Genomic DNA, 16927 nt, shown 5'->3' with positions numbered 1-16927 from the left:
GTATTTATTTATTTATTTGCGGGGCAATGAAGGTTAAATGACTTGCTCAGGGTCACTCAGCTAGTAAGTGTCAAGTGTCTGAGGCGAGATTTAAACTCAAGTCCTCCTGAATCCAGGGCCAGTGCTTTATCCACTGTGCCACCTAGCTGCCCCCAGAAGCAGTCATTTATAAAGAAATCCTATTTGCTTCACTAAAGGGAAAAAAGAGGATGGTTTCCCATGTGGGTAAAAGCAAATAAATAGTCAAGATAATTATGCAGATAATTTTGTCAAATATTCTACTCTTGAGGAAGAAACACTTTTTTGTTTGAATTACATGACTATGCATGTCTTTGAATTCTGACTTGAATCTTAATATATGTTAAGTTTTAAATTCATCAAAACTGTGGCTAATTTATGGCAGAAACTAGGTATAGATCAACCTCTCATAACATATACTTAAATAAGAGCAAAATGGATACATGATTTACACATGAAAGGTGATACCATAAGCAAATTAAGAAGACATGGAATAGTTTATCTGTCAGACTTATGAATAGAGGAAGAATTTGAGACCAAAGAAGATAGAGATAAATACAAAATATAAAATAGACAATTTTGATTATGTAAAATTAAAACCTTTTGCAAAAACAAAACTAGTGTAACCAAGACCAAAAGGGAAGCAGAAAATTGGGAAAGACTTTTTGAAAGAATTATCTCTGAGAAAGGCCTCATTTCCCAAATATATAGAAAACTGAGTCAAATATATAAAAATACAAGTCATTTCCCAATTGGCAAGTGGTCAAAGGATTTGCAAGGCAATTTTCAGACAAAGAAATCAAAGCTATAATCACATGAAAAAATGCTCTAAATCACTATTGATCAGAGAAATGCAAATTAAAACAACTTTGAGGTATCATCTTACACCCATCATAGTGAAAATATAACGAAAAACTGGGATATTAATCCACTGTTGGTGGAGTTGTTAATAGATCCAACCATTCTGGAGAACAATTTGGAACTATACCCAAAGGGCTAGAAAATTGTGCATACCATTTGATCTGGTAATACCACTGCTAAGTCTGTATCCTAAAGACATCCCAAAAAGAGAAAAGGACCTATTTGTATAAAAATATTTTTAGCAGCTCTTTTTGTGGTGGCTAAGAATGGGAAATCAAAGGAGTGCCCATCAATTGGTATTAAACTATGGTTTGTAATTGTGATGGAATATTATTGTGCTATAAGAAATGACAAAGGCCTGGAATATAAATAAGAAAGGCCTGGAAAGACTTATATGAACTGATGTATAGTATAGTGAGCAGAACCAGGAGAATGTTGTGCATAGGGACAGCAATATTGTTCAATGAAGAACTGTGAATGACTTAACTATTCTATTCTCAGCAATACAACGATCCAAGACAATTCCAAAGGACTAATGATAAAGTATACTATCCATCTGAAAAGAAAGAACTGATATTGACTGAACACACACTGAAGCATGCTATTTTTCACCTCTTTCATTTTTTTCTTTTTTTTCAAGTCTTCTTATACAAAATGACTAATATGGTAATGTTTTACATAATTGCACATGTATAGCCTGTACAGGGAAAGAAAGAGGGCTAGAATTTGGGACTCAAAACTTTAAATAAAAATGTTTATTATTATTTTAAAATGTGGTTAATTCTGATTTTTACTATAAAGCCAATACAGAGAAATTAATTGGATCACTTAAGAGTAAATATGAACCAGATGGTCCATTAAAAAAAAAAATCTCAATGAGTAAATCAGATTGACTATTCAATAATTTAATTGATTAAAAGTGCCCAATCGGGTTAACTACACAGAATTGACCATATCTAAGATTCTAACTAAGGTTCAAAAGTATAGATTTTTCAATACATTTTTAAAAGTGCTCAATAGAAAGTTACTGTAATACATTCCCAATATAAGTTACTATCATCTATTGAATCATATTTTGGTTAAACTTTTCTGGTACCTCTTAAAGTGTTCTTAAAACAAGGTAGATTTTGTTGTTGTTGTTGTTGTTTTGTGAGGCAATTGGGGTTAAGTGACTTGCCCAGGGTCACACAGCTAGTAAGTGTCAAGTGTCTGAGGCCGGATTTGAACTCAGGTCCTCCTGAATCCAGGGCCAGTGCTTTATCCACTGTGCCACCTAGCTGCCCCAAAACAAGGTAGATTTTGAACAAGCAATCATGACCTTGCAAATATATAAGAAGAAAAATACCTACCATTTATATAACACCTATTATGTTCCAGGCACTATAAGTGCTTTGCAAATATCTCATTTGACCCTCACAACATCCCTTGATCATTCTACTCTTGGGGAACTTAAATAAATTTTTTTTTTGTCTTTTTTTGTGGGGCAATGAGGGTTAAGTGACTCGTCCAAGGCCACACAGCTAGTAAGTGTCAAGTGTCTGAGGCCAGATTTGAACTCAGGTACTCCTGAATCCAGGGCCGGTGCTTTATCCACTGCGCCAACCAGCTGCCCCCTAATAAGTTGTTATTTTTAGAGACTTTCCACATAACACTGTGGCTACCAATCTATTTCCATAGGAGCTTGCAAGAATCCACAAATTAGATTAAACTCAACTTTAATATGACATGAATAGTACTGAAGCTGAGTGAAAAACATACAGAAAAAATGATCAAAGAAATGGTCACAGGATTTAGCGCTTGTCAGGACATTACAGATTTTTGCTTCTCTTCCTTCATTTTACAGATGAGACTCCTTTGGAAGTACTGAGGTCAACAGAGACCCTGATAAAGACATAAAAATAACAGGACTATGTCTTGTAAAATTCATTCTGTAAAAGTGAACAAAATTGTGTATAAAATATGACACAATAATAAAAAGTAAGAAAAAAGGGAAGGAACTAGGGAGCATAGATAGATTATTTTATTCAGATGGTAATGAGTCAGTGCTAATGCTTCATTGGCCAATGAAACAGCCAACTAGCATTTATTAAGTACTTAAGTGTACCAGGCTTACTGTGTACCACTTACTAAGTGCTGGGGATACTGAAGAGACATATTTGAATGGAAGAAATAACACATAAACAGGTGTGTATATACATATACACATTGTGTGTGTGTGTATACATAAATATATATATATATATGCTTATATATTATAGCATATGTAATGAACCCAAATACACATACACATACATACATATAAATATATGAAGATAATCTGAAAGGAAAAAGCATTATCAGAAAAAAGTAAACAGATGAAAATAAGGACAAAAAGGAATGAGAAAATTAACCTTATTTCAATTGTAAAAGATAGATGTTTTTAATATTACATATTTCTATTGACAAATGAGTCTAATAATAATAATAATTTCCATCATAATTTTCAGATCAGTTCCAGAGCTTTTGTACCCATTTTTTAATTAAAAACTAAATAGAAAGAATATAAAACCTGTGTAGTTCTAGACTTTACTAGTCCTTTAAAAATAAAACTTGTTCTGGTGATAACTGTGTATATAAATACTAATGTACATATTGAACATATAGGAAAAGGGATTCATTACCATTCTCTTGCCCAGAGGAGGACCAAAAACACCCTTTCGCCTTTTGTCTAGCTTTGACATGATAATGTTCTGAGTCTGAGCTGCTGTAGTCTGTGCTGAGAAGTTAATTAGCAGAGGTTTATAGACTTCTTTGTTCAGACTATTTAAAAGAAAATTCTGTAACAGGAAAAAAATAGTATGTTTATAAATTATAAATTTAAACATTTTCAAACAAGACCATACATTATTGCAATTGTCTTAAATTCAACTGATAGAGGTTTCCTAACAGTGTTTAGCAAGATTTAATTATGAAAGAAAAAGTCTGGGGAGAGAGAGTGGGTTTAGTTTCAAAACCCAACTTAAGTTTTGTTTCTTGAAAAGTTATGTATGTTAACATACCATTGTTCTAAGGAGGAGCTGACTCTCTTGCCCAGAATAGGTTAAAGGCTGGTATTGCATTTCTCACAATCTGACTGGACAACTGGTACAATATGATTGGTTGTTACAGTTACTGTGTATGTAAATAGGGGAGGGGATAGTAAATACTGTGTTATGATTGGTTGGGAGGGATCCGTTTTGGTGGGTACAAATAGCTGTGAGGAACTTTATTTTGGTGCATTCTCTGGCACATTCAGAAGAGTACCCATCTTCATGTAGATGAAATAAAGAAGCCTTCAACCACACTCTGCTGCCTGCTTGCTGCAATACTTGAGCGCAACACTAATTCAAGCTGTTAGCTGCATTTCTAATAATTATATTACAAGTCATGTAGCAATAAATTGAGTTTTTAAATGTTGATATTAAATTGAATATCTTTAAAAAAGAAAATCAAATTTCAAAACATTTGGATCCAATTCATTAGAAAATCAGTCACATTCTTTCATAATATGACTAATGCAGAAATATGTTTAATGTGATTGTGTGTGTGTGTATATTCTCTGTCTTGAGCGGGGAGGGAAAGGAGGGAGGGAGAAAAATTTGGAACTAAAAATCTTATGAAAACAAATGTTGAATGACAAGGAAGATTGAGGTGCACCCCCAGAAGAGGATAACAACCTCAGGGCCCCTACATCCAAAGCTTCCAAGAAAAATATGAATTGGTCTCAGGCCATGGAAGTATTCAAAAGGGACTTTGAAGAGAAAGTAGGAGACACAGAAGGAAGATTTAGAGAGGTAGAGGAAAGAATGGAAAGAGAAATGAGAGTGATGCAGGAGACTCATGAGAAAAAAGTCAACAGCTTAAAGAGCCAAATGGAAAAGGAGATACAAAAGTGCTCTGAAGAAAATTACTGCCTAAGAATTAGGATTGAACAAATGGAAGCTAGTTACTTTATGAGAAACCAAGACACAGTAAAGCAAATACAAATGAATAAAAAAAATAGAGGGTGATATGAAATATTTCCTTGGAAAAACAGGAGAGATAATTTGAAAATCATTGGACTACCTGAAAACCATGAACAAAATAAGAGTTTAAACAGTATCTTCCAAGAGATTGTCAGGGAAAATTGCCCTGATATTCTAGAAGCAAAAGGTAAAATAGAAATTGAAAGAATCCACCAATCACCTCCTGAAAGAGATCCCAAAAGGAAAACCTCCAGGAATATTATAGCCAAATTCCAGAGCTCCCAGATCAAGGAGAAAATATTGAAAGCAGCTAGAAAAAAGGAATTCAAATACTGTGGAGTTACAGTAAGGATAAAACAAGATCTAGCAGAATCTACCCTAAAGGACCAGAGGGCATAGAATATGATATTCCAGAGGGCAAAGGAACTGGGACTACAGCCAAGAATCATGTACCCAGCAAAACTGTGTATCATTTTTCAGAGGAAAAAATGGGATTTCAAAGAAAAAGAGAACTTTCTGGTATTTGTGACAAAAAGACCTGAACTGAATAGAAAATTTGACTTTCAAATACAAGACCCTAGAGAAGCATAAAAAGGTAAATAGAAAAAAGAAATCATGAGAGATTAAAAGATTAAACTGTTTACATTCCTACATGGGAAAATACTTTGAACTCATAAGAACTTTCTCAGTATTAGGGTAGGAATACATTTAGACAAAGGACACAGGTCTGAACTGAATATGAATGGATGATATCTGTAAAGCATTTATTTTTTGTTTATCCTTATTGTTTGTTGGGCAAGCAGGGTGGGGTTTCATGTCTGGGGCCAGATTTGGGCTTAGGACCTCCTGGGTCCAGGGCTGATGCTTTGTCCACTGTGCCACCTAACTAATCCATGATTATATCTTTAAAATAAGGTTGAGGGGTAGGAGGAATGCACTGGGGGAGGGGAAAGGGGGGAAGTAGACTGAGGAGAGGTAGCTCACATGAAGGAAAAAAGAAAAAAGCTTATGGAGGGGAAGGGAAGAGGGGGAAGGACTGGGGGAGTGAGTGAACCTTACTATCATCAGAATAGGCTCAAAGAGGGAATACCATACATACTCAAGTGGATATAGTAATATATTTTTGCCCTGAGGGAAAGTGGGAGGGGAAGGAGATAAGAAGTAGGCAGGAAAAGAGGGGAAGGAGGGAAGGGCAGATTGAGAGAGGGAGCAGTAAAAAGCAAAACACTTTTGAGGAAGGTGAAGATGTTCTGCATAACTACACATGTATTACTTATATTGAATTGCTTGATTTCATGGGGAGGTTTGAGAGAAAGGGAAGAAGAAAAATTTAGAACACAGAACTAGCTCAAAGACCTTAACCTCATCAGAATGGGCTCAAGGAGAGAATAACATTCACACCCAATTGGGAGGAGAAATCTATTTAACCCTACAGGAAAGTAGGAGGGGAAAAGGATAAGGAGGAAAGGGTGAAAGAAGGGAGGGCAGGGGGAGGAGGGGTCAGTCAGAAGGAAAATACTTTTGAGGAGAAATAGGGTAAAAGAAGATGGAAAATAGAAAACAAAAGAAAAAAAAACAAATGTTGAAAACTATCTTTATATCTAACTGGAAAATAATAAAATCATTCTATGATTAAAAAAATCAGTCACATCTTCTATAGATCATGTCAATATGTATATACATATGTGTATGGCTATTTGTGTGTGCAATAAGCTCATTCTTGACTCATAAATATGCAAGAGCTTTAAATATTTCAATAACTGTCTTCCCTTTCTTTGGTTTTATTTTTGCTATAGTTTCCCTATCTTCCCTTGCCCTCTCACACCAAACCCAACTCCTCTTTAGGGAAAATAATATGAAAAACAAAGTCAAAAATATCATGTGATTAATATAATCTACTTTATAGTCTAATCACTTAAATGTTCTACATGACATTTGAAAATAACTTCAAGCATTATATTGATTAAAGTAAAAAAGCCTACTTGTCAAGTCATTTAGTAAATATTTATTAAAGGCCTACTATGTCCTAAGTGGGGTAGCTAGGGAGCAGAGTGGATAGGGTAGTGCCACACCTAGAGTCAGGAAGACTCATCTTCCCGAGTTCAGTTCTGGTCTCATATACTTACTAGCTGTGTGACCCTAGGCAGTTTCCTCATCTGTAAAATGAGTTGGAGTAAAAAATGGCAAACCCTTCCAGTATCTTTGCCAAGAAAATTCCAAATGGAGTCACAAAGAGTGAGACATAACTGAAAAACAACTCAACAGCAATAACAACACGCACTAGGAACTGTGTTAAACACTGGGGATTCAAAGAAAAGCATAAGACAGTAGGGACTGTCCTTGAGGACTAGGGGAGATAATATACAAATGGGCTACATACAGAATAAATGGATAAAAATCAACAGAAGGTAAGAACTATAATAAGGAAAGGTTTCCTGTAAATTATAGCCTAAATATATTTCTTTAATGACTTATTTACATTTCATTTCTTTTTGCTTTCAATAACACTGTAGGATGCTCTCAAATATTACTGTTTTATCCTTTAAATTAAGAAATATGAAATATCTATGGTCTGATTAGGTTTTTGTTTGTTTGGTTGGTTTTTGGTTTTTTGGTTTTTTGCAAGGCAATGGGGGTTAAGTGACTTGCCCAGGGTCACCCAGCTAGTAAGTGTCAAGTTTCTGAGGCCAGATTTGAACTCAGGTCCTCCTGAATCCAGGGCCAGTGCTTTATCCACTGTGCCACCTAGCCGCCCTGGTCTGATTAGTTTTACAGTTGACTAATCAAAGACTTAATTCTTTGATTTTTTGATTTAATTCTTAATTTTTTTTGTGTGTGGTGTTAACTTGACATGAGAGTTAAAAGTTTATACTTTTGTTATTCTCATTTTTCTAACTGAATTAAATTTTTCAATATTCCAAGTGTTCATGTGTGCATTCACTTCACAGACACAGGTTGCAAGTCCTCTATTACTTGGTAGATAGTCTTCTAAGAATTGTCACACACACACACACACACACACACACACTCTCTCTCTCTCTCTCTCTCTCTCTCTCTCTCTCTCTCTCTCGACAATTTGGTGATGAATCACTCTGAACTTGGGTTCATCCTTGGTCAGCTAACACTACTGTTTTTGGAGCCTTTTTCTAGGATCTACCACTGGCATACTAGGATTTAAAACATTATTACTTAATTACTTAATTATGACATGTGAAATTGGTTCATAATTATAGCTAATTTAGATGAGATGCAATTATAGCTGTGGGTAGATCCAATACAAACTATGTAGTTTTCATGAGGCAGGAGTCCCTAAAGCATACTATAATACATACTCATGTAATTTCTGTTTTTCCTGATATTTTACTTCTTCCCCATATATACTAAAGAGTGGTGGTGTATATTTCAAAGATATAAAGAAGCCACTGAAAATGTTATTCGAAATTTAAATCTCTAAATATGTCTCCTTTTCTTCAACTCCTTCCATTCCTGAGAATTAAAACATTATTGATCTCTATAGTCTAGCACAAATATAATTTATATTATATCATATTATATAATACCATATCATATTGTATCCATATTATGTCACATCATATATGCACATACATATGAAATAGACTAAGAATTGAAATAATAAACAATAATATCTGAGAACATCCTAGAACGTGCTTAAAATTGAAATATTTCATAATGAAATTAGAATTTAAGTAAAGTTAAAATTTAGTTCTAAGAAAATTATTTTGGGTAGCATGATTCTGTAATTGAGGTTATTCATAAGTGAGAGAAAATAGCTCTCAATAGAATATCAATTTTTAACAGTTATCAAAATTAATAGCTACTAAGAATTGGAAATCAAAGGAATACCCATCAATTGGGGAATGGCCAAGTAAGTTGTGGTATATGATGGTGATGGAATATTATTTTGACAAGAAATGACAAGCAGGATGATTTCAGAAAGGCCTGGAAGGACTTGTATGAACTGATATATAGTGAAGAGAGCAGGGCCAAGAGATCATTGTGCACAGAGACAGCAATATTTTTTTTCTTTTCTTTTCTTTTCTTTCTTTCTTTTTATTTTTGCAGGGTAATGAGGGTTAAGTGACTTGCCCAGGGTCACACAATTAGTTAAGTGTCAAGTGTCTGAGGCCAGATTTGAACTCAGGTACTCCTGAATCCAGGGCCGGTGTTTTATCTACTGCACCACCTAGCTGCCCCCAATAGCAATATTTTTTGATGAAGAGCTGTGAAAGACAACTATTTTCAACAATACAATGATCCAAGACAATCCCCAAAGGACTATTGATGAAACATACTATCCACCTCCAAAGAAAGAACTGATATTGATAGAATAACAGACTGAAGCATGCTATTTTTCACTTTCTTTCATTTTTTCTTTTATTCAAGTTTTCTTGTATAAAATGGCTAATATGGTAATGTTTTACATAATCATACATGTGTAACCTATATCTGATTTCTGACTGCCTCAGGGAGGGGGGAGGGGAGAGAGGGAATGAGGGATAAAACTTGGAACCCTAAACTATAAATAAAAATGATTATTACTTAAAAAAATTTATAGTTACTTGCCCAAGATTTTCCTCAATAAAAGTATAAAAATAGTTCAAATCTACTTTTATATATATATATACACATATCTAGCTCCTTCAGGTAGTTTTTGGAACTATTTTGAAGATCATACTATTAATTTTAAAATTAAAATTTCTATAATACTTACAATGATATAGACACTCTTCCCAGTTCCTGTTGGTCCCACAAATACTGAAGGTTTTTGATGTGTAGTCAGCAAGTCCATTAATGTAGAATATCTAATTGTGTCTAGGGTTGGCACAATGATTTCATTAAACATCACATCTCGAGGAATAGGAGGAGCTGATTCAAGTCTCTCTACCCATGCTACCCATCGTCCTATCCCCTGTTTTCCACAAATAACCAAATATTGAATGTTAGGAAAGTATTTTTTAAAGAGAGGCTCTGCTCAACTTTATAAAGGAAAATAAACGGATACTCTAACATCAATTATTTCCACATTTGCTTGATCCTTAAAACAGGAAATACTATATTTTATATTTAAGTTTTTAAAATTCCAGGAAGAAAAGCAAATAGTATTTTTATACAAAGCAAAAGAAAAAGCTAACAACTATTTAAAATATCAGGATATTCCTAATTTCAGCCCAATCAACAGTATTGAGAAAATTGGATTTACCAATTGGGTTAAGTAACAGAATGGAATTTCATTAGGTAATCATGAGCCAATCATATAATTTTTCACTCCCAGACACTAAGAATAATATAGTAGTATAAATTATAGTGCTTTTAAAAAAAATTAGATTTGATATCAGCTCAGATTATTTGATTAACAGAGACTAACCATAAGGTTTTATTTTTGTGTTTTTTTGTGTTTTTTGGTAAGGCAATTGGGGTTAAGTGACTTGCCCAGGGTCACACAGCTAGTTAGGTGTTAAGTGTCTGAGGCCGGATTTTAACTCAGGTCCTTCTGACTCCAGGGCCAGTGCTTTATCCACTGTGCCACCTAGCTGCCCCTAACCATAAGGTTTTAACATAACAATTTAATTCGAGTGAAATCAATGAGCTTAAAGATGGAAAGTTGATTGTATAAAAGTATATTTATAAATCTAATATTTATAGAAAATAAAAATTTCTAACAGGACTCTATTATTTAACCAAAAAATATGTCTACAAACACGGTTTAAAAATCAGTAGCTTTAACCTGAAATGTGGTCCCAATAGTTAGATTAAGTAAGGCCCTGGCTTACTTTTAACTCCTAATGGCATAAAAAATGAACAAAGACATGATGGATATTTGCCTTATCATCTAAATCTTAGATACGTCCCAGTACTCTAAAACCACTATGATTTAAATGAAAACCTCTGATTAAGTAAGATATTAAATTAGTGTGAAACATTAGTTTTAGTGAGATGCTTTTTAAGGCAGATCCAGAAAATAATAATAATAACTTCATGTACCCCTTTATCTCTCAGTACATTTTTTGTCATTACATAGATAGCATAGCAGATAGAGTGCCAGACTTGGGGTTAGGAGGACCATGGTTCAAATCCCAAGACTATTTATTAAGTTTACTAAACAGCTGGTATTTTGTTTATAGGGAAGAGGATTTTCATATAAATAAAGTTGAAAAGTTTCCTATTAATGCATATAAATAGGCACTATGGTATATGGAAAAAATACCAAATTGCAAGTCAGAAAACCTGAATATCAAGCCCATCTCCATTAACCATCATCTCTTTTACTTTCAATAAAATATTTAATCTCTCCTTATCTGTTTAATGGACATAACCATTCTGATAACTTCACAAAGCTGTCAGGATCAAATGAGAATGCATGTGAAAGTGTCCTGTAAATTATAAAACACTATTGGATCTAAGATGTTGATGATTATTATATAAATATAAGGAAATAGCTAACATAGCTTTTGCCCTAAGGGTAATTAAGGTATCAAAGCGTTTATTATATTTTAAGAGATCAAAAAGCCAATTTTATAATTATTACATTGTATTTTTTTAATTTCTAAAACTATACAAGATTGCAGTACATCTGGCAAAGCTGAATATACCAATATGCAAACCTTGACACAAATGTTGGTTAAACAGTCATTATCATACTATATGATTTTCAGAAAAGTTAAAATTTCTTTCAGAAATCTCACCTCACTGATGAATTGATATTCATAAATTGTTCCTTCATCAGGAAATGGGACAGTTATAGGCTTTGGAGTGATCTTTTCAGTGCCATTCAGCAATTTGTATGTATTTCTAGTTTCATCTGAAATTGGACCATCCATTAATTCTCTAACAATTTTATCAAATCTATTCCGGTCTTCCTCTTTACAGCTAGCTCCAAGAGACCAGGTCAAAGAAAACAGAAAAATACCCTATATTGGTGAAAAAAATAGAGAAATAGTTTAAACATTTTTTGAAGACTGCAAATAGAATTTTAAAGGTATTTGTTATTCAAATAAAAATATAAAGGAAGATTATAAACCATTCTAACAATAGTAGCACTATGCTATATTGTGGTTTCTAGTATTCATTTCTTATTCTCTACATGATCATTTAACTTCAATAGCTACACTATCACTCAATTTCAACATTCAGGAGAAAGAAGACCGTTAGATGGATAAATTAAGAAAATATGGGATTTCATTTTTTAATTGAAAAATTGCTAAAAATAATTGCCCTTACCTCAAGCAAAGAATAAACTTCACTATCACCTTTGGTCTTAATTTTAGCTTCATCTGCAAACTCATCCAGCAGGCAGTCCATTAGATTCATTAAAGACTTAACTAAATTTGTATCTGATGTAGGAGACAATTCCTGAAAATCAGAAAGATGTTAACTAACTGAAGCATTAGAAGACGGCCTCAAATACGTATCATATTCAATTTAGGTACTAATCCAACAGAGCATTCTTGATTTAAATTTATTTTTCAAGCAAGGAAACAAAAAACCTCAACCACTATACACTAAAAATCTTTAGGGAAAGCAATTACATTTTAAAATATAAAACTCTGTTAGGATTATATCAATATAATAAATTAATGAGAATCCATTTTTGGTCACTTAAGGATACATTCACGTCCTCATTCATTCAGTAGTCATACATTTTACAACATAGGTAGCAGATGTATTCTCATCCAAATAAAGAATTGAAGCAATTACAAAAAATAAAATCAATAATTTTGATTGTTTGAAATTGAAAAGCTTTTGCATATGCACTCAGGATATGGAGGAATTGCTAACTAGGGAAAAATTTTTTTAGGTGAGTTTCAATTTTTATTTTTAAAAAGTTCTTTTATAATTCCCACTTTTTCTTACCTTTGTATGTTTTCTAACAAATTCAACAGCAACTGGGATCATTCTGTCAAATAAGCCTACTATAAATTCTTTGTGAATAACACTGATCCCAGCGGGTAAAACATTTAACCAAGATAACATCAATGGTCTCCAGCCTAACATATGAGGCTCCATATAAATCATACCACATCTGGAAACCTGTTGGGGAAGACAGAAAGAAGATAACTGTTCATCTTCAAGATAATGCTTTTGAAAGGAATAAGCTCATTTCAATATTACATATTACACATTATTATCTAGGACCACATAAAGAATTTTTGAAAAGCATTCTGATGATAAACTTTAATTTGAATTCTTAATGTATGACTTCCAACATTAAGTAGATAATAGAGAAATTATTTTTCAATCTCAAGTTTGGCATGGAATTTCAGCATATTAAATAAAATATTTTGTTCATTTTAATATAGTCTTTGTCATAAAAAAAGTTTCCTTAGAGGAAATAATTGGATGAATACACTATTTTTTAATTTAAAAGACATTATCAAATTATCACATTATATTGGAAATTTGATACTCTATAAATATAAAAAAAACCAAACCTGAAGAACTTACCGTAGCAGGTGAAGCCACTTCTAAATCCATGGGTTCAAAAATAAGACTCATTTGTGGTGACATTTGGATGATCTCTCCACTCATTAGACAGAGCTTTTTATTATCATCCAAAACAGTGTTCATATTCTCAATCCAAACTGCATCTACAGGCCCATCAAAAATCAACCATTTCCTATCTGGAGACTATATTACAGATTTGGGGGAAAGGAAAAGGGAAAAGATAACATTTTTTTATATTACACCAATAATTAAGAGAAGTTATAAAACTCATATATGAAAACCAAAAGCAATAGTATTCCTGAAAATTTAATGTCATAGAAAAATGTCAACGTATGCTCTGATCCAATTTACAACTGAAATCACTATACTTATAACAGAAACCTCTCTGTGGTATCAATCCATCAAGATGTATAACATCTCTCCTCAAATTAAAGTTGCTAAAATTTATTCATTGCCAATACTTTCTTGATCTCATATCTGTAGAATTCTTTATGGTGCTTTAAGATTAGAAAAATAAATCTAGTACTAAAGCCAAACAGTAAGGGAATCCTCATTTGCATGCTTACTAGCTGTGTGACCCTGGGCAAGTCACTTAACCCCAATTGCCTCAAAAAAAAAAAGAATTCTAAGGGCCTACTTGTTTCTTTTTTAAAAATAATATTTTATTTTTTCCAATTACATGTGAAGATAGTTTTCAACATTCATTTTTATAAGATTTTAAGTTTTGAATTTTTCTCCCTTCCTTCTCTCTCTCCCTCTCTTCTCTCCCCCTCCCAACACCAGCAATCTGATATAAGTTAAACATTTCAATCATCTTAAACATATTTCCACATTAGTCATGTTGTGAGAGAAGAACCAGAACAAAAGGGGAAAACCCTAAGAAGAAACAAACAAAAACCAACAACAACAACAACAAAATGAAAACAGTATGCTTTGATCTGCATTCAGACACTATAGTTCCTTTTCTGGATGTGGAGGGCATTTTCCATCATGAGTCTTTGGGAATTGTCTTGGATCATTGTATTGCTGAGAAGAGCTAAGTCTATCATAATTGATTATGACATTATGTTGCTGTTACCGTGTATAATGTTCTCTTGGTTCTGATCACTTCACTCAGCATTAATTCATATAAGTCTTTCCAGGTTTTTCTGAAATCTACCTGCTCATCATTTCTCACAGCACAATAGTATTCCATTACATTCATATATTACAACTTGTTTAGCCATTACCAAACTGATGGGCATCCCTTCAATTTCCAATTCTTTGCTACTACAAAAAGAGCAGCTATAAATATTTTTGTACGTGTGTGTTCTTTTCCCTTTTTTGTGATCTCTTTGGTATATAGACTTAGTAGTGGTGTTGCTGGGTCAAACGGTATGCACAGTTTTATAGCCTTTTGGGCATAGTTTCAAATTGCTCTTCAGAATAGTTGGATCAGTTCACAACTCCAACAACAATTCATTAGTGTTCCACTTTTCCTGCATCTTCTCCAACATTTATCATTTTCCTTTTTTGCAATTTTAGCCAATCTGATAGGTGTGAGGTGGTACCTCAGAGTTGTTTTAATTCGCATTTCTCTAATCAATAGTAATTGAGAACATTTTTTCCCCATATGGCTACAGATAGCTTTAATTTCTTCACCTGAAAAGTACCTATTCATATTCTTTGACCACTTCTCAATTGGGGAATAACCTGTATTCTTACAAATTTGATTCAGTTCTCTATATATTTTAGAAATTAGGCCTTTATCAGAAACACTAGCTGTAAAAATTGTTTCCCAGCTTTCTGCTTTCCTTCTAATTTTGGTTGCACTGGTTTTGTTTGTGTGAGATTTTTAAAAATTTAATGTAATCAAAATGATCCTTTTTGTATTTCGTAATGTTTTCTATCTCATCTTTGGTTATAAATTCTTCCCCTCTCCATAGAACTGACAGGCAAACCATTCCTTCCTCTTCTAATTCACCCATGGTATCACCCTTTATGTCTAAATCACATACCCATTTTTACTTTACTTTGGTATACAGTGTAAGATGTTGGTCTATGTCTAGTTCCTGCCATACTATTTTCTATTTTTCCCAGAAATTTTTGTCAAATAGTAAGTTCTTATAACAGAAGCTGGAGGCCTAACCCTAGGCAAGAAATATTACAAAAAAACCTTTATTTCAAAACTTAGGTCATTCTTGCTGACAGTAATTACCACCTTCTTTCCCTATTTTCTGACCCCTATTGCCTCTTTTCTTACCTAGGTCCTCAACTACCTGTTGCCCAGATACTTAATGAATTCCTTGATCCCTTCCAACTCTGCTCCACTGATAGTTTCTATTGGTTTATAAATCTTAAAATCCATGTTTTCCTTACTGGATGCTTCTTGCAAAGACCTCATATCAGTATTTTTCTTTCCACCTGAAACCCAGCACTGACACCTAAGGAAATGCAGCCTCTATACTTCAACTCATGAGAGTCCTAGATTAATAGACTATGAGAGACCCCTGTTGTCTCTCAGGAAAAGACTGCCAGGCAGTTGGTGAGGAGGAGAGGAAAATGACTAAGAGAGAATTCTTGCTTTGGCGGGGGAAGAGGGAGGGGTAGGGGTAGGCTCCCACTGCTGAATGATCCTATGGGTTCTGTGAAGGGATATGGGGACATTGTACTGGGTGTGGTCTTGAGAATTTGGTCCTTGGAAAAAACCATGTGTCCAGGAGCCTTTTTGCAAAACCCTGTCACTTGTAAATGGCATAAACTATCCCACAGAGTTAGCACCAAGCACATAACTATTCCTTTCCTCAATTGCTCACTCCCAAAAGAGGTAGGAAGTGGTAAATTCTCTATGACTTTTCCTTTTCTGGAAAAATTAGCACTTTTCAAAGATTTGTGAGTGTTACCCTGCATTTATTATTAGAGTTAACCTAAAAAACAACTAAAGAAGAAATGGGAGCAAATAGAAAATGAGCAAAAAAGGAATGCTACTGAGGTAGCTAATTGAGCTCTTGGATAGTACTGGATGGTCCTTTTGGTCTATGTGTATTTACCAAGGAAGGAGATAATCAGAGTTACTTGGTTACCTGAGCCTCTCTCTTTTCCTCTCTCTCCACACTTTCCCACTGCCCATGTGCACAATGTCAGTTTGCCTATCAGCCTTAAAGGTGCTTAAAGTGCCCATTCCCTACACCTCTGCTAAGAAAAGCTAGGTTCTGTGACTTCCAATCTGTCATAAATGAACATCACAAGCTATACACTCAATTTTTTTAAATGATTGAAAAAATGGAAAAAAAAAAGTATCATACAAGAAAAAAATTTTAAACAACATCATGGGCTTTAATTGTAATACAAAGGTAAAATAGATAATACTTACCTGTGAAGAAGCAAATGCTCTAAAGCTTACTGCCAGGATACCATCTGACCATTCATGAGATACTAAGTCAAACTGTCCATATAGTTGACCCATGGTTATTGCCTTGGGATTTATAACAGTAATTTGAACTTTGTTTTCTTCCATCAATCCCTTGATGTTAAAAAAAAAAGTTATGTCACACATAGAATATATAGATCCAACTCTACTGTATTATCCTCAAGGGAGGGAAAGTAGTCCATTAAACTAAATA

General features: G+C 33.7%; 1 protein-coding gene across 1 annotated transcript in view; it reads right to left on the bottom strand.

Moving 5' to 3' along the window:
* DNAH7 (dynein axonemal heavy chain 7) overlaps positions 1-16927 on the bottom strand; it is a 304763-nt gene that overhangs the window by 136673 nt on the left and 151163 nt on the right. The window contains exons 30-36 of the mRNA XM_043992176.1: positions 16678-16827; positions 13326-13508; positions 12735-12911; positions 12102-12233; positions 11567-11791; positions 9595-9792; positions 3540-3695 (exon numbers count right to left, since the gene is read on the bottom strand). Coding sequence (XP_043848111.1) covers positions 3540-3695; positions 9595-9792; positions 11567-11791; positions 12102-12233; positions 12735-12911; positions 13326-13508; positions 16678-16827 — 1221 coding nt within the window. The remainder of the gene's footprint in view (positions 1-3539; positions 3696-9594; positions 9793-11566; positions 11792-12101; positions 12234-12734; positions 12912-13325; positions 13509-16677; positions 16828-16927) is intronic.

The sequence above is a fragment of the Dromiciops gliroides genome, chromosome 3, assembly GCF_019393635.1.
Source record: "Dromiciops gliroides isolate mDroGli1 chromosome 3, mDroGli1.pri, whole genome shotgun sequence".
In the NCBI taxonomy this organism is placed as follows: domain Eukaryota; kingdom Metazoa; phylum Chordata; class Mammalia; order Microbiotheria; family Microbiotheriidae; genus Dromiciops; species Dromiciops gliroides.
Note: the sequence above shows the minus strand (reverse complement) of the source record. Positions and strands in the feature narration are given on the sequence as shown.